Here is a 22,612-nt window from a genome sequence, read left to right on the forward strand (position 1 = left end):
AATTGATCACAATGATAATAATAAATTCGTAACTTGATGACATTTTTAGTATATAAATACTTACTAGTATAGTAAAAATTCCAACCAATTTGCCTCCAATGGAGATAGATATTTGATGAAAACCAAAAATATGCTACCTCACGTTCTCGATATTTGGTTTCAATTTTGAAAGAACGCATGGTTGTATTTTTACCTACTCTATACAAAAAACTATTGTCGAAATTGCAAAAAAAATTGGCTGTAGGCAGCTTTAAAAATCGAGTTATGTTTTAAAAAATATTCCGCAATTAGGCGTAGCAGCAGCAACAGCTCGAACGAACGATTGGTCTAGTCTAAAACATACAGATGCGTGAAGTTTCATTAACCTTATTTTTCAACCGGTTTTGAATGAAAATTGATTTCAAATTACATTATTTTTGTATCTACATAATATGTACCAAACATTCAACTTCATCCTTGGGTTTTAAAATTACAACCATCTATCAAAATATACGTAAATATAATAGGTACATACGTTTATTTGTTCAAAAGAATAGGTAAACGTACCTGGAATCAACTTAATCAGCTGCGCTCTGACGGTTTTTTGGTGAACTTGTTACATTTCATCAATCACTTGATTGCCTATCTAATTGGTAGGTGGGCCTATATTTAATTGTATCGATATTCGCGCTTAAAAATTTCCAATGCGTGCTTATTACGCGTAAATTTACCGACTTTCGGTGACCATGTGTACCAACCGTTTGATCACCCTGTATTCTTGTATGTGTACGTATTATACCTATGCGTCTATGAACTTTTTTTTGTTGTTTTCCGAATTATAAATACTTACCTACTCGTGTTCTAGCTTATTCAGCTGCCGAGGAGGCTTGTTCTTTACAAAAATTTTTCATACCTAATACTTCTCCGTGTGAGCTATAATTGAAATGATTCCACCGTTCAATTTCAAGGTTATTCGATTTCGATCAGCGCTCGTTAATTTTCGTATTCGCGTAAATTGTGAGTCACAAAACTGGAACTCCAAAATTTACTTCTCCGAATCGCGGTGTATGCATTACTCATTTTCTTTGAAGTCTAAATTTGTTGTCATGTAATGATGATTAGATGATTGATTGAAATGTAATAGGTACAGCGTGTAAAAAATAATCGTGTGAATTATTTCGGTCGTGTGAGTACGTTTTCTGTAGGTTCGTCGAAAAACAGTTACTGAAAACTTGCGAAATACACTGTTCATCCCGATTCTCTAAACTTACTTTGTGCATCATTTTTTTTTTTTTTTTACTTTTTTAGCTTGTACCCTTGCCAGGAAAATTTTAAGATTTTGTCGTTTATATTTTTCAAAGTTTTGAAAATTTTTATACACCAACTACATATGTAGGTACATTATAAAGCTGAAAAAATTAAAATACCGCCCCAAATGAGAGAGCTGAAATTATTCCCGCGAAATCCTATTGTCCTCGAACCTTCACTGGAGTACCTACTTTAGAAATGAAGCATTTCATTAAAAAGTATTTGGCCTATGTGGATTTCTCAAACGAAATATCTGAAATTGCGAACAGAAAGAAAAGGACAAGTTGCTGAGGGTTTCTATAGTAAAATTTTATCACGTGAAAATTTGGTTTTCTCAAATAAACAGGATAGCCGGAAGTTGTTCCTTAATGTCCAAAAGCTCTGATTACCTTTAACCCCTTCAAAAAGGGGAGGGAGGAATTGCAATATCAGCTTGAATTTTCTCCTCGAACAGTTGTCAACCGAATTTTTTGTAACTTGCAGGAATGTTGGACACTTTCAGGGGTTATTCGTGAAAATTTTTTGAAATTTTTTCAAGCATATTTTCTGGGCGAAATTTGCATTTTCAACTTTCAAACGATTTTCTCAGCTCTCAAGAAAAGATATTCAAAAATTTGTTTCGTAATTCGAGGAAAGTCTTATAGTACGATTACGCTGCGAGTAGATTTGCTAATTCATTTATTTACACTCTTCAGCTTTGAAATTTGAGAGAATGAATAAATGTATATTTTGATACTTGCTGGAATTTCAGCTGAACACTTGAAATTGATTGAAATCGATTATCGCAGGGAAAAGTTCTAAAGAACTACTTGACAATTTTTTATTCATTGTTCGATCTTCTGCTCGATAAAACTTCGCTTTGGCTTTTTTTGTAAAAAAATTTAGAATTGAAATCAGAAAGAAGTAATATCTACTTACCTGTAGATAGAAAAGATTCTCATCAAATCGATCTTTAACATGAAGTTGCGGGTTTCTCCTATACATTTTTTAAAATTGACGACTTTTTAGATCCATGATTTGACAGAATATCCGCTACCTAATCACGCAGAAAAAGTGAATCTCGATTTCTGGGATTTTGAATCAGTGCAAAGTGTTGCTTCTTCAATGTTTTTTTTTTCGAAAACTTCTTCACATTAGTGTATGTAAATTTACATGGTGGAATTTTAATTTCTCAAAAAATATTCTGAACAATTGGAAATTTTCCTATTGCCAAAAAAATTGTTGTAAAAATAACACGAGGTATAGTTTAGGTGTCATCATTTGTTGAAAAGAACTATCGAAATGATAAGATATTTTAATTCAAAAATACATTTTGCATAATAGTTATTGAAGTTATATTAGAAAAAAAAAGTAAATATGTAATTATGTATTTATTTATGCATATTGTTGGTAGTCTATACTAAAATATGGGTTAAACAATCGTGTGTATACTAGGCATGTATGTAAATAAATCATGAAGGTCATGAAAAGGCAAAATACATATGTCCAACCAACGCCATGTTTGTTTTTGGAATTTCAAATCTGTTTCAAACAATAATCTCATGTGCATCACTGATAAAAGCATGTAACATTGAATTAACAAACAGTTATCTGTTCGAAACTCCGTTGATGATTCACCTCGAGCTGATATAAGTTGAGATTGTTGTAAGGTTCCATTCTAATAATCCTACTCGTATTAAATGCTTCGAGATTGTCATCTTCGATGTAGTGCTCCTCAGAATATTTTGTTTTCTTCTGCAGCATTTCATCAATTTTACACAACAGATAACCACGAGATTGAGGATTCTCTAGATGAATATTTTTTTCAATAGATTGGTACAATATTTTCCCCAACCCTTGGCAATTTTTATTAATAACCTCATTTTCAAGTTTAGACATCAGAGTTACCGGATCAAATTCCAGCGATTCCGGTGATAAATTGTACTCAGCTGATATACCACTCAGTATTTCTTCAAATTCAGTAATAATACTGAGTACAGAGGCTTTCACTTCAACCAAATCCACAGATTTCCCTTCTCTGTTGTAAAATTTCTGTTTTGTTATGCAACGAATTGCGAAATCGGCCAACATCAATGATTCGTTGATATTAAAATTCCCAAGATTTATTGCACGATCCGTATTTCGTTCAGTATTGGTGTGAATACCTGAAGATTTTGAATCTCCAATCATGGATCCGATGCCAGCTTTAACTAATCCATAATTCATCATAATAGAACCCCCAAAAAGTATCCATTGTCCAAAGAAATTCCTCACAACATGGATAGCAGAGTTGATAGGTGAATGAATTCTGGCGCCTGCACTTTTCACAAAGATTGGCTTATCAGGAGTGAAGTGATTGGTTTCATTTATATTTTCATGAGTTCTGCGACTTTTGCTTTCAGCTTTCTTGTTGCTTGGTTTCAATGCCTCCGCGGTATGTGAGCTTGCAATATTGTTTGCCACGAGTACATGTCTGTGGTCAGTAATTTGTTTGTGATCTGAATGATTGATATCACGTCTTTTACGATGATTTTGAAAAAGTGTATCATTCTTTAATTTATGAAGAAATTCAGTCAAGTAAAATTCTCTCACACTTCGTTTCAGATTTTCCTTTATATAGTTTTTGTATTCGTGCCCTGGTGTAGTCAACACTCTTTCACTTTGTTTTGGATGTTGTGTTCCCGTTTCTGTATAACCATCTTCACCACGATTACCTCTTGCTGCTCGATAATCATTTTTGATTATGCTTTTTTCTCCGAGCGATATGAATCCATCAGATAGGAGTAATTTGAATTTCCGGAAATTATTTCCTTGTTTTCCTCCTGTAGCTCCTTCACCACCTTCGCCATCTGAACCTCTCCATCCTGTTCCTGTTATTTTATTTACATTATTTATGTACGAGGGTCCTGAGAGACCAAAAATAATCTCACCTGAATTCCCTCCAAGACCACCCCTTCCACCATTGCCACCATCTCCTCCTGCTTGACCATAATGGCCAATTAAAATAATGTCACCGCGTTCTGTTTTCTTCATGATAAAATTTTGGGATCCGAGTTCGTGCTGCCACTTGTCCATAGACTTGTTATAAACACTATGTAAAATATACGTATCATCGTAAGCATCATCACCATTGCGGCCACTCTTGCCATCACCACCATTCTGCCCTCTTCCTCCTTTTCCACCCCTAACAGAAATGTGAAGACCTTGTAGATTAGTGAAAGTTTCACCTATTCCTAGAAAATTTCCTCCCTGCCCTCCAGGTAATCCAGGCATACCATCAAAGCCACGATCTCCTGGATTTGTTCCTTCTGCCGCTTTTGCTGGATAGTGCATCTTCCCTGGGTCGCCATCCAGTGTAATTTTACGAACTCCCCAAACCTCCCAAATGGGAGAGATTATCGAAAGTTGTGCTATTTCTCCTATTTTATGCAAATCTTCATTGATGAATATCTTACTCAGTGCAAAGATTTCTATGTATTTTGGCATCCCCTCGCAATATCTTTTTTGAATAATCGACAAATCTCCGAGTTTAAAATAGTGTCCTTTTATCACCAATTTATTGGAATCGCACGAATACGATGGATCGCTTTTCAGTGTAAAATTCAACACCTTGCCTAAATCTATTAACTTTGATTTATCGACCTTCATGTTTGTTATCTCTTCAAAATTCAATTCGTAATTTGGAAAACACTTTTTCAAAACGAGCGGATCGAGTTTGAATTCAGAATCATTTTTATTTTCCAAAGATTCAGTTACTAGGTCGTCAAACGCTGAACAGGGGCTTTTTGAGGTATCCTTCTGTATTTCATAATCTGATAACCTTTCATATAATTTATTAAGAAAATTATACCATATTTTCGTCCTGCGTGAATACTCGATAACATCTTGTAATCCATCGGCGCATTTAAACTCGTCATTTATTGCATGATCACTAAGTTTGTGCAGAAATGTTGAAAAGTCTGCATATTTTATCAGCAATGTACTCGTATTTTGGTGTATTGAGTTGACATTCATGGATGCAACTCCATTAAGAACCTTTTGTACACACTTTTCAACTTGATTTTGATTATCTGCATTCTCTTTCATTTTCCTTATTTCATCGTATCTCAAACTTGTCACATTATACAGTTTAGAAATATCATACAACTTACTTTCACCAAATATTAGATATTCCTGCAGTTTTTTGCCGAGTTCCCGCATACCAGCAGCGATGCTATGGTTGATTTCATTCAATACGTTGCTAACATCTATCAGTGATTTCTTTGGTATGATGTAACCAAAATCTGAATCGTGTTTTTCAACGAATTTCAGCATTGTAAGAATTGATTGTATTTTTATGGTATTTTCCTGAACTATGGGAATTTCATTTAGAAGTCCTTTCCGATCAGGTGATCTGGAAATGGCAATTTTTGGATAAGTGTTTCCATCTTGCTGCAATATTATGTCGAGAAGCTTCAGTACATTGGTGTTGTCTACACTGCTTTTACCTTTTTGCTGCAAATCGTTTTGCGCTTTTTTAATGAATTTGGCAATGGTGGAGATGATGTCTTCATCCGTTTTTTGGGGATACTGAATTTTTGTTGCGATTAGTATAATCCCATCTTTATATTTGTCGATGTTTTTAATTAATTTTGTTGCTTGTGATAGTAGACTAATGAAGTCATCTCTTGTTCCTTGATTACTTAATGAGGTGTGATTGATAAGGAGCAGTAATTTGACTCGTTTAACATTGTCGATTGTTCTTTTAATGAAATACGTCGTGGTTATATCATTTGCTGCTCCTCTAGTATCTAAGAAACCCGGGAAGTCATAATAATAGGCACCTGTATTGTGGTCTTGCAATAGTTCTGGGTATATTGTATTGGATGCTATGAAGGATTTAGTGTCGCTCTCCTCGTTAGGATTGACAATGGCGTAGTCGAAACCTTCTTCAACTGATTTGAGAGTCGCTCCGTAGCCTGCAATTCGTCGAGTGAATACGCTTTTCCCAGCACCTGTGTTACCCAATACTAGCGTAGCATTTTCAATTTTGGGTTGATTGCATAATTTGATTTCTCCTTCGGCCAGAAGTTGGAAAATTTCTTTCATTGCTTCGTTTTTCATGTCAGTGGTGGAGAATGTGTTCGCGCAATTTTGATTATTCTGCATCTTCAGTACCTGGTATTATTTGGCGGAGGTGTGAATTTATTCCGGTGTTTTATAAAGTTGATGTTGCAAAGCTTCTGTTCTGAAATAAAAATTAAAAAAAACCATGTTTTTAATTTGGATTTTGATGATGAATTTTTAAAAAAATGAAAGCGCTAGGTAATTTGGTAATCTGTCCTGCAAAGGAGTACTCAAATTTTATTATAAAAATCGTGCTTCAGGTTGTTTTTCGAGGTCAGGGTTTTTATGGAAACAATTGTCAAACAGGGGAATGCCTTGTGTCATAGGTACAAGGGGTACTCTCGGGCATATAATAAAAAACAATGGTGAAAGGAATTTTTCCTGAATTGTATCGTTCTCATTTGCTTACAAACAATTGAAAGTGATGATCGGGAGGGAATGGTGTTGGATTATCAGCGATTTAGCGAAGAGCTCTTACTTTTGGATGTACGCCAGTTCTCTTTTGTCGGTTTATTATTTTAGTGAAATTAAATAGAAAGATGAATAACTGAAATTTGAAACCAACTAATCCACAAAAATGTTTTTTCTTTGTTTAAGGTGAGTACCTACAGCATTACAGAAAGCTCAAGTAATTACTCTAGGTAAGACGATTTATGTTTAATGAGAGAATTTGGCCATAAATTGATTGGACTGGTGAGAAATGAAGACTTTCATGGCCTACTGATTTCCCTTCCCTCTGTGTTGAAAACGTCGAATAAATTTTTTTTGGTCAAAATTCCACTGCACCTTGAGGAATATCGCCTCCCCCTGCATACAGAACTCCAAAGATCGAAGCCGGCGTACATTTCCCAAATTTTTCGATCTTTGTGTCAGATTTCTTGTAAATGACCTCCTTTAAAAAAGTACCAATTTTCGCTCACTTCTCACAATCAGTAATGTTTGTTCTGTACCAAGCTCCACGAAGGTAATTTATTTTGAGTTGAAAGTGTCCCATAAAATATTCGAGCCTGCTTAGGTGAAAGGGGATGAAACTAAGGGTTCTCGAAATGAGGTCATATTTTTTCAAAAACACGTAGTTTCACCCCTATAAAGATGCGATTTGAGTTTCTGCATCCCCCTGTTGTATAGAAATCAAAATCCAAGGGTACTTTTAGGATGGAAATGGAGAGTTGAAAAGTTGCAGATCGAGTAAAAAATTCGTACCTAGTATGTACCTACATATACTTTATCAATTTTCATGAATTGAATTTTTTTCATGACTTTTAGGTGAAAAGGGGGTCAAGCCAGTGGCCTTCAAAGTATGACAATGACATGATGAACTTTTTCTCGCAATTTTTTATGATATTACTTCAAATAGAAAATGGAAATGGCGTACAATGACTGATACAAAATTACAAATCCTCATAAGAATCGAGTTTTTGTTGAAAATTTTGAGAAAATTGAGAATATTTGTAGCTTTTAGAGCAGTCGACCAATTTCCAGGTGTACGTAAGTGAAAGTAGATACAAACGGCGCTATTGTACATAGATTTTATTAGGTATAATTAATTTGAGTGCATTATCAAAATAAAAAGTTGTTTGAATCTAGATATACATGATATCCTATATGTATTGAATCAAATACACATAGCTTATGAGAGTTACATTCCTAAAATAAAATACCTATATAATTCAGAAATTCATGTGTATACTGTGCAAGTGTGCATACTTTCCTTTGTTTTTAAAGCACATAGATGGGTGATTGAATAATTTGGGAAGTATTTGATTAAAAATTAGCTAAGTATTACATACTTACGTATGTGTTTTTTTTTATAAAATGAAATTAGACTAGTATCTAAATAAGTAAAATGATAATTTATAGATTAGGTCTACGAATGAAATCAGTGACGAAATACCAATGAAAGCACTATTCGAGTCATTTTCATTTACGAGGGAGGTATCTCAATTATTTATAAAAAATTTTTGAACAGGACAAAGTTGGATTGAAAGAACCTGCAAAAATGTATCACTAGCCAAAATTTTAAGTGCTGAAGAGCATTTTTAGATTTTTTTATGTATTTTTGAAAATTTTTGGTCTCATGATGCAGAAAAAAACAAAATTTCACCAAATCGACCTAGAGATCCAAAATTTAGTAGGTGCATACCCTATTTTCCACCTGCCAGCCAAATCGATTGAGAATAGTTTGGAAACGATTTGAGCTGTCCTGGAGCTTCCAGTATGTTTTTGAAAGATCATTTTACCAAACAAAGTTGAACTGCTAAAATTTACACTATGCTTTTAATTTCAGCATGTTGAGTCGGCTGGAAAGCTCTGCAGTTTCTTGAGACATTCCGGAAATTCGAGTTCTCCAAAAGAATTGGATCAAAAGTAGAGAAAAAAAACAAAACTTTACCAAACTGAACCAAACGCTGAAATTTGGGCAATATATACCTTATTTATGGCTTGCAAAATCTATTGGAAACGTTTTCAAACCCGTTTTGAGATGTTCTGGAGCCTTCAGCAGATTTTCAGAACTTGAAACCTGTATAAAATTTCACCAAATTAAGTTACGATAAAAGACCAAATTGGAAATTTATTTTGCATCTCATTTCCAATGTCCATATTGAACTTGAGATGGTATCATGTGGGAAGTTTCAGTTTGTCCAAATAACGTATAAGTAGATATTTTGGTGTGCGATTACAAAATTGAAAATTTGGAAAAGTTCACTTTATCGCCCCCAGATGGTTTTCTGCATAGTGCTCAAAATTCGAAAGCTATCCCTTCATTTCCAATCCTCTGTGAAATACATATTTAAACGTGTTATTTTAAATTAAAAGCGGTTATTTGTTCAAAGTTTTGGGGATTATTTACATCAATCTGAAACATGTTACGATTAACGTAACTTTTCATTCTGAAACCATTGCTCGCATTATGTGATGTAAGGTTGTCATTTTGTGTGTTTCGATCCTCAATATTGTTTTTTTGTCTTTCCAGTATCTCATGAAGCTTACTCAGCATTAGAGTGCGAGACTGGGGATTGTCTAGATAGACATTGCTGTCAATAGTTTGATACAATATCTGTCCCACTTTTTTGTAGTTTTGATTAATTACTTCTCTTTCAAGTTTTGAAATCAATGTTACCGGATCGAATTCCAAAGATTCTGGAGATAAATTGTACTCAGCTGATATACCACTGATTATTTCTTCGAATTCAGTGATAATATTGAGCACAGAGGCTTTCACCTCTGCTAAATCCATAGATTTTTCTTCACTGTTGTAATATTTCTGTTTTGTTATGCAGCGAATTGCGAAATCAGCCAACGCCAATGACTCGTTGATATTAAAATTCCCGGGATTCATTATTTGGTTAGTGTTCCCTTCAGTGTTGGTGTAAACATCTGACAGTTTTGAACCACTGAACATGAATTCGATGTTATTTTTCGCCAATCCATGATTCATTATATTGGCAAAGCTGAAGAGCTTCATTTGCCCGAAAAAATTGCTCACGAAGTTGATGGCAAAGTTTATGGGTGAATTAATTTTAATGCCGGCGTTTCTGGCTGGAGAAGGATTATCTACAACCAAGTGATTGATTCCATTTGTTTCCTGATGTCTTGAAGCCGGAGTATTTTGAATTTCTCCAACACGTTTGCTGTCGCTTGATTCGATTGTCTTTAGAGTACGTGAAATTCTGATATTGTCGGATGTGAGATCATTTTTATCATCGATGATTCGTGTCCGGAGAGATTGATGAATATTACGACGTCTTCTTTGATGGTTTTGAAAACGCCCATCATTCTCCAATTTGCGAAGAAAACTCGTTAGAAATAATTCTCTCACGCTTTGTTCAAGGTTCTGCCTCGCGTAATCTTTGTATTCATTCACTATCTTCCCAGGATTTGAAAATTTTTCACCATGTTCTGGATATTTTCTTCCCATCTCATTATAACCATCTCTACCACGATTTCCCGCTTCTGCTCTAGTAGTAACAGAAATGGGGTACGATGATGCTGAACCTTTAAGCCATCTAAATAGCCATGGTTCATCAACTTCGAGCTGGTTCCCATCTTTTCCTCCCGCAGCACCTTTACCACCTACACCATCTGAACCATTGCTTCCAACCCCTCTCACTTTTTGTACATCGTTTGTATCAGAAGATGCCAAAGAAACAAATTTAATCTCACCTGGGTTTCCCCCAAGCCTGTGTGCACCACCATCTCCACCACTTCCACCTCTTTGACCGTCCTCACCAGCTAGAAAGATTTCATAATGTCCACCTTTCTCATACGATTTTAAGATCCTAAAGTTGTCAGATTTTGGCACCATCCCGACCCATTTGACCATCACCCCCATTTTGACCTGGTCCTCCGTTACCGCCCCTAACAGAAATTGTAAGCCCCTGTAGATTCTTGAAAGTATCACCTACTCCAAAGAAATTTCCTGCTGGACCTCCAGGTAATCCAGGCAAACCGTCTGTGCCTCGAGCTCCTAGATCTTTTCCATCTGATGCTTTTGCCGGATCATGAGCCTTTGCAGACTGGCCATCCAGTGTAATTCGACGAGGACCTTGAATATTCCAAACAGGAGCTACAATTGAGAGTTGCACAGCTGCTCCTGTTTTATCTAAATCTTCGTTTATGAATATCTCATTCAATGCGAAGATTTCTATAGATTTTGGCCTTCCTCCGCAATATGTATTTTGAATGTTGGGCACATCTCCAATTTTAACGTACTGCCCTTTTATTATCAATTTGTTAGAATCACACGAACAAGATAGATTGCTTTTTAATGTCATACGCAGCACTTTACCTAAAGCTTCCAATTTCGTTTTATCGACTATTACACTTTTTATATCTTCGAATTCGGATTCGTAACTTGGGTAGCATTTTTTCAAAGCAACCAGATCGATTTTGAATTCAGAATTTTTTTTACTCTCAATATGGTTGATGACATGATCAGCAAATGAGGTACATGGGCTATTGAGAGTGTTGCTTTGTGTTTCATAGTCAGATAATTTTTCGTATAATTTATTCAAAAAATAATACCATTTTTTCGACCTATACGAATGCTGGAGGACATCTTGCAAACCGTCTGCACATTTGAATTCGTTATTTATGACGTGGTCGCTAACTGTGTGCAAAAATGACAGATAATCGCCGAAGGTGATCAATCTTTTCTGGTAATTCGAGTTGATATTCATTGAAGCTGCACCTTTATCAACTTCTCGTACACATTTTCGGATTTCTTGTTGATTGTTCGCCCCTTGTTTTAATTTCTGTAATTCGTCGTATCTCGTGCTTGTAAGACTGTACAATTTGGTGATATCATAAATTTTATCTTCTTCAGAAGATAGATATTTCTGAATTTCTTTACCAATTTCTCGAGCACTGGCTGCAGCGTTTCGACCGATTTCATCCATTATATTGTCAATATCTATGAGCGATTTCTTCGGTATAATGTAACCAAAATCTGAATCGATTTTTTCGATGAATTTCATCTTTGATAGCGTGTTTTTTAGCTTCTTGGTGTTTTCTTGTACTATTGGAATCTCACTTAAAACACCTTTCTGGTTAGGTGATCTAGAAATTGTAATTTTCGGATACGTGTTTCCATCTTGTTGCAATAATATGTCGAGAAGTTTTATTACATTGGTGTAGTCCACGTTACTCTTGTTGTTTTGCTGTAATTCGTTTTTAGCTTTTTTGATGAACGCAGCTATTGTAGAGATGACGTTTTCATCTGATTTTTGAGGATATTGAACTTTTGTCGTGATGAGAACGATCCCATCTTTGTATTTATCGATGTTTTTAACAAATTTGGTCACGTGTAATAAAAGTAGTATGAAATCATCTCTAGTTCCTGTGTTAGTTAAGGAAATATGGTTAATCAAAAGCAGCATTCGAATTCGTTTCACATTATCGACTATTTTTTTGATAAAGTAAGTTGTAGTTATATCATTAGCTGCTCCTCTGGTATCCAGGAAACCTGGAAAGTCATAATATACAGCGCCAGTACTGTTGTCTTTGAATTGTTCTGGAAATACGGTATCGGATGTTATGAAGGATTTATCATTCTTCTCGTTGCTGTTGGATTTTATGATGGTGTAGTCCAAACCATCTTCAACTGATTGGAGAGATGCTTCGTATCCAGCAATTCTTTGAGTGAAAATGGTTTTTCCTACTCCTGTATTACCTAAGATCAGAGTTGCCTCGTCAAGTTCACGTAGGTTGCAGAATTTGATTTCCCCTAAGCTTAAAAGTTGGAAAAGTTCCTTTATAGCTTGATTTTTCACATCAGGAATGGCGAACGCGTTCTGGCAGTGTTGGTTTTCCAGCATCGTATCGATTTTTCAGATATGTGAATTTAGTTCCGAGAATTGGTACTATGGAGTTCCTATCCTGGAAAAATAAAAACGAAAGATGGAAAAGGGCCTTTCAGGATAAGATGGTGAAATCCGACCTTTCTCCAATTTTGACGAAACTCACCCAAGATGTTAGTATGGATGTAAAACCATCCCAAAAAATTTTTTGAGCCGACCCCCCCACCCTAACCCGAGAAATTCCCCCCTATGTGTTGAAAATTCAAAATTCTCGTTCTCCGGAGGGGGTGGTCCAAGAATTTCGAAACTTTCACAGAAAATAGTCACTAGGTAGGTGCGTGTGTGAAATTTTTTTCAAAAAAAAATTTTCATATTTGGGGGGTTTTTGGGCGGGTTGAAAATTTAAAAAATTCGTAGAAAAAAAACGGGGAGGGGGCACATCACGAAATTTTCTCAAAAATTTAGTTACACCCTAAGGTATAACATATAATTTTCCCAGGGCCCCAAAGGGGGTGCAACATGGTCAAAAAAAAGAAAGTTTGAAAAAAAAACATGTATCTCCAGTACTACTGCGCGTTTTATCAACACTGTTCCACGGCACCACCGTGAGAAAACTTCACCTATCGCGCGCTCTCAAACTTGGACTTTTTTGAGAGCCCTATTAAAATATCATAATTGCCATCGGAGGTTTTTTTGGTGAATATTTTCTAGGGTGGTGTAGTGAACAACACAGGTATACCTACAAGATTTTTCAACCCCCTCCCTTATTCATGTTTTCCCCATCAAAATTGCGTTTTTTAATACTTATTTTTTGCTTTTTACCAACAATGAAAATTGCGAGGTACAATGTGTGGTTTCCTCATGATTCGATACCGCTGAGCACGAACATGACGTCACGTTTTCTGATGATCTAGCCCCCCCTCAGCCTTCAGCCCCCGCCACAATTTTTACTACAAATTTTTGAAATAAAGTTACTTTGATGATATTGGTGTTGTTTTTATAATGATTCAAACCGCCTAAGCACAAATATTGCGTCTGATTGTGAGTTTGTTTTACATTCACCCGGCCCCTCCAAAGCTCAGCCCCTTCCCAATTTCCACTATTTTTGAAATGGAGCTACTTTTACGAAATTGGCGTCGTTTCCAAGAGACCTGAACGCAAATACAGACATCTAATTTCGTTTTGCTCATACCCAGCCTCTCCGTAGGGGGCTGACGCTTTGAAGGGGGAGACGTCTGTATTTGCGTTTAGATCACATGGAAACGACACCAATAATTATCATCGAAGTAACTTTATATTTCAAAAATTTGTAGTAAAAATTGAGGTGAGGGGCTGAAGGCTCTGGATGGGCTATATTAGTGTAGCAGAAAATGTGGCGTCATATTCGTGTTCAGCGGTATCGAATCATGCGGAAACGACACCACATTCATTAATATTTGATTCTCTCAAAATTCTCATTTTACCCTCACTATGGCACCTTTTTTCAATTTTTCAAAATGACGCACCAATACAAAAATTTCGAAAAAAATATGATGCTTAATGGTCAGAAATACATCCAGAAAACGTGTTTAAAATATTCTATGAAGCGCACAATAATTTTCATTTTTAGTAAAAAGCACAAAAAAGGGTTAAAAAAGCGCAATTTTGAGGGGTAAACATGAAGGTAGGGGGTTGAAAAATCTTGTAGGTATACCTGTGTTGTTCACTACACCACCCTAGAAAATATTCGCCAAAAAAACCTCCGATGGCAATTATGATATTTTAATAGGGCTCTCAAAAAAGTCCAAGTTTGAGAACGCGCGATAGGTGAAGTTTTCTCACGGTGGTGCCGTGGAACAGTGTTGACAAAACGCGCAGTAGTACTGGAGATACATGTTTTTTTTTCAAACTTTCTTTTTTTTGACCATGTTGCACCCCCTTTGGGGCCCTGGGAAAATTATATGTTATACCTTAGGGTGTAACTAAATTTTTGAGAAAATTTCGTGATGTGCCCCCTCCCCGTTTTTTTTCTACGAATTTTTAAATTTTCAACCCCCCCAAAAACCCCCCAAATATGAAAATTTTTTTTTGAAAAAAATTTCACACACGCACCTACCTAGTGACTATTTTCTGTGAAAGTTTCAAAATTCTTGGACCACCCCCTCCGGAGAACGAGAATTTTGAATTTTCAACACATAGGGGGGAATTTCTCGGGTTAGGGTGGGGGGGTCGGCTCAAAAAATTTTTTGGGATGGTTTTACATCCATACTAACATCTTGGGTGAGTTTCGTCAAAATTGGAGAAAGGGCGGATTTCCCATCTTATCCTGAAAGGCCCTTTCAGTCGATTGTGGTGCACTGCACTTTGAAAAAATGAACTTCGAGCTTTTCTGATGGCCTAAAAATGCGATCGTATCCTACCTATGCAAACGCCAAAAACATCAAAAGACCGCTCGAACCAAAAAATTGAAAAAAAAAATGAAATTTTTTCAACTTTCAAAACGTTGAAATTTTTTCTTCGTTTTATCGATCGTCCAGTTATTTTGAGTTTTTTATTCGGACTAATTCCTACAAAAGGTTATTTGCGAGATCCTGTAGCGGATGGGGTCTTATTCAACATACTAAAAGTTTCACTATGTATACCCCGCTTGCGTCGCGGCGTTTTTGGCGGTTATTTCGCAAAATAATGTGTTTTTTGAAAATGTTGTTGCTACAAAATTGCTCGCCATAGAATTCCCTACCAGAATGGTTATCATCATTTTTTTGAAAAAAGGCATTTTATCTTCGCAAAATCGATTTTTTTATACCTACTCAACGTAATATTTGTGTTTGTATTTTTTCGCTTTCATGTCAGGGTGAAGTTTTTCAAGGTCACACTCACTGAAAGGACGTTATAATGAAATGAAACTCTATATTAAGGGTGTGAAATACGCAATAATGAAATTGAAAAAAATTAAAGTCACAAAATTCTGAATCTTTGAAATTTTGAGTAATTAATTTTTTGAGGAAAATGGAAAACAGATTTGATTTTACGAAAATTCATGTTTGAAAAATACGTTCAAATTGATCCGGGAGGGTCGGGACGTCGAATAGACTCAATTCGAACCTTAAGAAGCTGAATTTCGTTAGCACCTTATTATAGAATTTTTTTCTCAAACGTCAATATTTCGTAATATCAGTGTACAGTAGAACTTCTCGATTTCTCAGTCACGGAGTTAATACACATTTCCCCATTTCCCTCCAGAGCGTGAAGAATGAAGATCCCTTTGGAAGGTTTCAAAAAAATATTTCTGGTGCTTGAACCCAAAAATTAAAAGATGTTTCGAAGATTTAATTTTTTTTAAATGTTCAAGAAATTCCATAGATTGGCAAAAAAAAAAAAACTTCAAATGACGATATGATTATTCCAAAATAATACCTTTTTGGTCATATTGGAATAAGTAAAAATCGCATTTAGAGACTCACTTTTGAAAGAAGTGCGGATGATGGTGTTTTTGGGGCTCAAATCTTGTCAAAAAATACATAAAATCCCAAAAAGAGCGATTGGGGTATGTTACTTACTAGTTACTACTTATCAGGAAAAATTGTTTTCTGGGTGATATTTACTACCTAAAATCTTTTCAAGGGACACTCTCGATGTGATCGAGAAAAGGTGTGATTTTGAGTCCAAGTTTTTCACCAAAATAATACCCTTAAATCTCAAATTGTGTGATTGGGCAGTCATAACTTTGGGAATCTTTCGCTGCAATTGCGTATTAAAGACCTTTTTTGACATGGGCTTTGAAAAGATTTTTACAGCATTTTTTTTCGAAGAATTTGTGTTCCGAAAAAGTGTCCACTCCCTCACTGTTATCTGTGTTGGGCATTTGATACAGAAGTGAAAACTGACCCATTCAAACTCTCTACTTTAGTGTAAAAAATACCAAAAAGTGTCCAAGAGGTTCCCTGGAGAGTTCGAATATTCACGTGGTTTTTGAAAAGCAATACTCAAACCCCCTTCAACCTCGCACAATAAAATCGTTCATTTTTCGGATTCAACTCCTTACGAAGGCGATATCTCAGCTAGCACAAAAATGTCAAAATTGAACGACGGAAAATTAAAAAGAGGGCTTTGAAATTCATTTCTCAATTCTTTGAGAATTTTTAAAATTTGAAATTTGGCCTATTTCGTATGGAAAAAATCCAAATTTGATCAAATTGACGTCAATAATTCTCTTCTTTTTGCTAAAATTGTCAAAATCCTGATTTTTGCCGAATATTGTGAAGAAATCCTCGCTTTTTAACAACATTTTTAAAAATAGTCGTTTTTCCGGAGAATTTTGAATTTTTACTTTTTTTCAAAAAAATTGTCCAAATGTCTCGCTTTTTTGCCAGAAACTGTCAGAAAACCATTCCTTTTGTTAAAATTGTCAGTCTCGTTTTATTTTTCCAAGAATCATCTTTTTCGTCAGGAATTGCCGACATTCTTACTTTGCTGCCAAAAAATTGTCAATTTTTCATCAAAAAGTTTCGAAATAGTGCATACAACTTTTCGAAATGAAATGCATTTCAATTCGTAATTTATTCTGTGTTTTTTTGTGATTTTTTTCTGTATTAAAATGTTTTGCTCGCATTTTGTCATTTTTTGGGCTATACTTTTCAATTACATTTTGGTTACTTTCTCTAGCTTTTGCCTTTTTCGGTTACAAAATTACTTTTTTAAGGAAAAAATTGAGTACGAGCCCTGCCCTCGCTTTATTCGGGTCTGTTTACTTTTCATTTTCGAAATTAAATTTTTTAAAAACTCGTTACCAATGCAAGTTCTAAAATTTTGGATAGAAAGAAATAAGCTAATTCTTTCAAGCATTGTTTTTACCTCCTAGTGAATTTTTTGGAAAAAATTCTGAGCCCAAAAGTCAATGCGTCACTCTTGAAAAAAAGTGATTACTTTTTTCGCTACGGTTAGACTCGTCAAGTTCAATATTTTCGTAATGATTGACCAAAGTTTCCCTGTTTCCATGAATTAATGGTCAGACGTATCTTGAAAAATGTAATGCGACACTTTGTGATGTGTTGCTTGGAAAATATTGAAATTTTCATAAGAATCGATAAGTATTTTAAGGAACCTAGTTTCCTTATTTGAAGTTTTCTAAAATTAGTAAAAAAAAATGTTGAGAGGCGAAATCGTTGGAAATATTTTTAAAATTTTGTGAATATGAACATATAATTGGGTAGGTAAGTAAGATATAATTTTTCGGTGGTGCAATTATGAGTGTATCTTTGTCAAAAACAAAAAAAAAAAACAAAAAAAAAATTGAGCGAAAATTTTCGAGTATGGTGCACCGGCTTTTGAGGTGGAAAAAGAGTATTTGTGATACCTTCTGGTATACTACTAATTTTTTTTTTTCTAAAATGTTTTGTAATGTGATTTTTTAATGATATTATCCTGCGAAGAAATTTTGTCTGATAAAAAATACATAGAAATATGTGTTACATAAATACATACCTGATACGAGTATAAGCAGATATCGATTGTTATTCACAGGTTACTGTTATTTTCAGTCACCATTCAGACCGTATCTGAATTTTATTTATTCTTAACGTATGCTAATTTTTTTCTTACAAAAACTACAGAATCGAATTCAGATATTTCCGCGTTATTACTAAAAATGTTGTTTCACGTCTTGCTGATTGTTCGAATTAGGATGCGGTACTGAAGAGCACGAGAACAGACGTGTTTTTCATTAAGCATATCACGCCAACAACGTAGACGAAACAAAATAAAAAGAACCGGGTGTTTCATTCGGCGTCTGTGCAAAATTGTTTGCTTTCAATGAGTCAGCCTTGATCTTCAATTAATAATGCGAAAGATACCGGCGATTAAGTCACATTTTCAAGAGTAATGATAGCTTATTATTATTACGAATACTTAACAGTGAAACGTTCATCGCCGAAATATTTCCATGTAAAAATAATTAAAGGGTTAAGTTATTTGTAAGTTGAAAATATGATGACTCTTTAATGAAAAATCAAGCCGAATGTATCGTTTTAGAATCATTTATTTTGATTACTCTCTCATTATTAGCGAACTGTTCATCACCTTTAGGCTATTCACTTGAATTTTTTCAGACGAGATATAAGTACCTAACTCTAGACAGCGTAAACTTTTATTTTCAGTTTCCCATTAAGCCATGTTTTAGAATTTTGAGGGGTTTTAATGGTGGTCAAATCGTAATTCACAACTTCGAAATACATCGAAAGGTCATTTTCAAACTTTTTCAGATTTTTTTCGTAGTTTGGTTGAAAACGAATAGTAACCACCCTCCAGCTCTCAGAATAATGAAAAATTGCGAAAAGCTCCAATCAAGTACATTTTGTGGTTCAGAAAATACGAATACCTACCTACAATTTAACCGGAAATTGCGAGTTTTCAGATTCCTATTTGTTTGAAGCTCAAATGTTATCTCCTAATCACCTAATGAAGCACGTGTGCGGAAAATTCAATATCCCTGCCCCATGGCCCTCCCTCTGAGGAACGTGAAAATTCCGTGTAAATTCTGTGAAATATGCTATTTTGCTTCATTAGGTCGCGAAGGGATTTTTTCGTCCATTTTTCTACATTTTCAATGACATTCCTACTGAAACTTCCAATTTTTGAAATTTTTTGCTCGTAGAAATCATCAACGTTTTAAAGGCTTGTGTGGTAAGACTGGTTTTGTTGTACTGACTTGAAAGACGAAGTAAATACTCAAATGACAGACAAATGAGCGTGAGAAGAAGAGGGGTTATAAATGCACAAAAATTTTGAAAATCGGTATTTTTGTGATTTTAGTACGTTTTATCATCACATTGACTTCCTAGACGATGGACCCCTGGAGAAGGTGTCCAAATTTTTGGTACCCCCGATGGAGGGGTAGAATTGAATTTTTGAGGTCGAAAAAAATCGAGTCGTGTGCTCAAAAACTCAAGAAAAGCTGTGCAAAATTTTAGCCCCCTAGAGAGCGTAGATCAAATTTAGGTTTTTTCAAATTTTCAAAAAAATCTAGTCTGATATGAAGAAATTTCAGTCTATATGTTTGGCTAAGTACAAAATTTCGAAAAAATCTGAAAATTGGTAGAAGTGTCCCTCGGGGTTTCAATAGAATATTTCTTCAATATGGACCTGGGGGCATTAGTAAGGTATCTGTAGGAGGTCCAAAACAATGGGAGGTCCATTTAGGGGGGGGGGGCTAAATTTGAGTTTTGAGGTCGAAAAAAATCGAGTCGTCTACTCAGACCCTCAAGAACAGCTGTGCAAAATTTCAGCCCTGTAGGGGGCGTAGATCAAATTTCGATTTTTTTTTTAAAATCTTGATAAATGGTGAAAAGCCGTATTTCATGGGGGGGGGGTGGAGTTATAGGGTTATGGGTGGCAGCACAAACCAGCACAAACGAAGCATAATTGATACATCCATTTTTCTCTTTTCAAACTTTCGTCTAAACCAATTTTTAGTGTGCGTAGCACACTATTGGTTTCGCTTTGAGAAATGAAATTTTATTGGAACTGAATGTTCTCTTAAGCTATCCAACCGTTTTTTGTACCTATTGGACACCATTTGAGAATCATTAAGGCGGAGGGAATAGATTAATTTTCATTCAATTCGGGTGGGTAATTGCTGAGTAATTGCAATTTTAGTTCATTATTTTAATGCATTAAATCCTAAAAAAGGGAAAAGGGGACTTGTAGAACACCTGCCGCTCATTGTACCCTGCTATACCCCCAGTCTATTCCATCACCAGCTGTGTTTCATTGTACCCTGTTACACCCCCAGTCTGTTAGCTGTAAATTCCAAGTGGGCGTGGTTTGGTGGGGCGTTTTACCAAACAAATATATTATTTTAATGCCCAAACCCTCGTAGCAAAGTTGTGGCTGAGTGGATAGGGCATGTAGGTAGGAATAGGAAATTTAGGGACCCAGGTTCGAATCCCCGTGAGGTAAGTAGGTAGGTGACAGATTTTTCGTAGGAAAATTAGATAGGTGAATGCTTTGGAGTTACTATGTATAGTACATGGTAATGGGGCAAAAATAATGCTGAAACTGAGTTATGAATTATGATATCATTTGCTTTAAAAATTCATTTCATTAATTTTTTGTCTACCTATAACCATAAGTATAAAGTAAGAATTACTTGACATGAATAATTTTTAACTTTTTACTTATAATTTAAAAATTACTTCAAAATGAGAAATTAAACTAATTTTTGTACAATTGAAACATGTAATTTTTATTATCATGATTTAGTAAAAATTATTAAAACAAAATGATTTTTACTATTGGTACCTATAGCAAAATTTATTAAAATGATAAGTTTTACTATACGATTACAGTAAAAATTATTGAATGGGATCTGGTACTTAATTGTGAGTATTTAGTTAAATTTTTTTGTAAAAATTACCCATATTTTTTTCGTGTAATAGGCAATGCAAATTCTTAACATAGGTATTTTATAAGATTTAATTCTTAATTTAGAATAAAAAGCAAGTTCTGAAAATTGGTTTGAAAATTTATAAATTTGAAGACAATGGAAATTCTAAAAAAAATTATATGAAAATTTGTATTTAGAGACGCTGAGAATTCCAAAAATTGATTAAAAGTTCTGTAAGTTGCAGATAATGTGAACTTGAAAATTATATGAAATAAGTATTGTAATATTTATGAAGAAGATGAGAATTCTGAAAAATTGGAGGCAATGTGAATTCCAAAAATTGAGTAAACGTTTTACAATTTGTGGACAATATGAACTTGAAAATTGAATTTGAAATTTTTTAATTTAAAGACAATAAGAATTCTGAAAAATTATTCAAAATTTGACTATTTAGAAGCAATGTGAATTCTAAAAATTGATTGCAAATTTCCTAACTCAGCAGCAATGCAAAATTCTGAAAATTTATTGAAAACTTTATGAAATTGTAGCGATGGGGAATTCGGGAAATCGATTTGAAATTTTGTAAATTTTAAAACAATGCAAACTATGAAAAACAACTAGAAATTTCTTAATTTAGAAGCAATACAAGCTTATAAATTATTCTGAAATACCTATTGTAATTTGGAAAATATGAAAACACTGAAAAACAATTATTATTTTGAAGCAGTGAGAGTTTCAAAAATTCTCATCACTGTGACATGGTTGATTCACTTATGCACTACCTAGATGTAATAACGGTTATAGCTGTAGAAAAGGCAGCTAGCTACGCACACTTTGCAGCTAAGCTTTGCTTAGCTGTCTAGTTTAAAATTTATTTCTACGCCCCCCCCCCACGAATAACCCCTCGATACCACCGGAAGGAGAGCAGCACAAACGAAAAGCTTTTTAGCACAAACGTAGCACAAACGATTGACACCATTTCGGAGCACCTAGCTGAAAGTGGGGGGTGGGCTCCCGTGTCTACGCTCCCCCAAAAGTTTTTTCAAATACCTCGGGAAGGGGGGCAGCACAAACGAAAATCTTTTCAGCGCAAACCAGCGCAAACATAGCACAAACAAATGGCATGTGTTTGAAGGCAATCGGGGATGGTGGGGACGGGGCGTGGACAATGACATGCACCAGGGGTTGACTGAATATTGTGATATTTCAAAAAAACTTTGTGTTAGAGACATTAGGTATACACATTTTGGAAATTTAGTAATTCTCAAAACAATACATACATAGCTATGTGGATTTCCAACACCAAAAATTATGCAGTTGGAAACAAACGGTTAAATTGATGGAAATTTTCTTCAAAATTCTATTACTTGAAAAAATCTTTTTAATTCTTTTTTCATCGATTGTTTTATGAGGCCCTCGAAGAGAAAACTTAATGACCCAATAAAACCGGGTCAAATGTCGCATGAGTTTTTCGACATTGAAAAAACAACTTGGAATTTTTGGAATTTCGTGTTTGAAGTAAGTATCTACTAAAACTTGTGCTATTTTTCCAGAACAGAAAAAGGCTAATTTTGAAAAT

The 22,612-nt window shown here is 34.9% G+C and overlaps 1 protein-coding gene across 1 annotated transcript; it reads right to left on the bottom strand.

Annotated features, from left to right (window-relative positions):
* Nucleotides 1–2,614: 2,614 nt before the first annotated feature.
* Nucleotides 2,615–18,464, bottom strand: LOC135837486 (uncharacterized). Its single transcript, XM_065352778.1, has 2 exons — nucleotides 18,135–18,464; nucleotides 2,615–6,493 (listed from the first exon to the last, which is right to left on the bottom strand). Exon 2 carries the CDS (start codon nucleotides 6,412–6,414, stop codon nucleotides 2,863–2,865), a length of 3,552 nt encoding a protein of 1,183 aa, XP_065208850.1. The 5' UTR covers nucleotides 6,415–6,493; nucleotides 18,135–18,464; the 3' UTR covers nucleotides 2,615–2,862.
* Between the last annotated feature and the right edge of the window lie 4,148 nt (nucleotides 18,465–22,612).

The sequence above is a fragment of the Planococcus citri genome, chromosome 2 (assembly GCF_950023065.1).
Source record: "Planococcus citri chromosome 2, ihPlaCitr1.1, whole genome shotgun sequence".
Taxonomy (NCBI): Eukaryota; Metazoa; Arthropoda; class Insecta; order Hemiptera; family Pseudococcidae; genus Planococcus; species Planococcus citri.

Bases quoted from the DNA above. Each gene is read 5' to 3' on its own strand.
- LOC135837486 (XM_065352778.1), bottom strand. From the start codon at position 6,414: ATGCAGAATAATCAAAATTGCGCGAACACATTCTCCACCACTGACATG.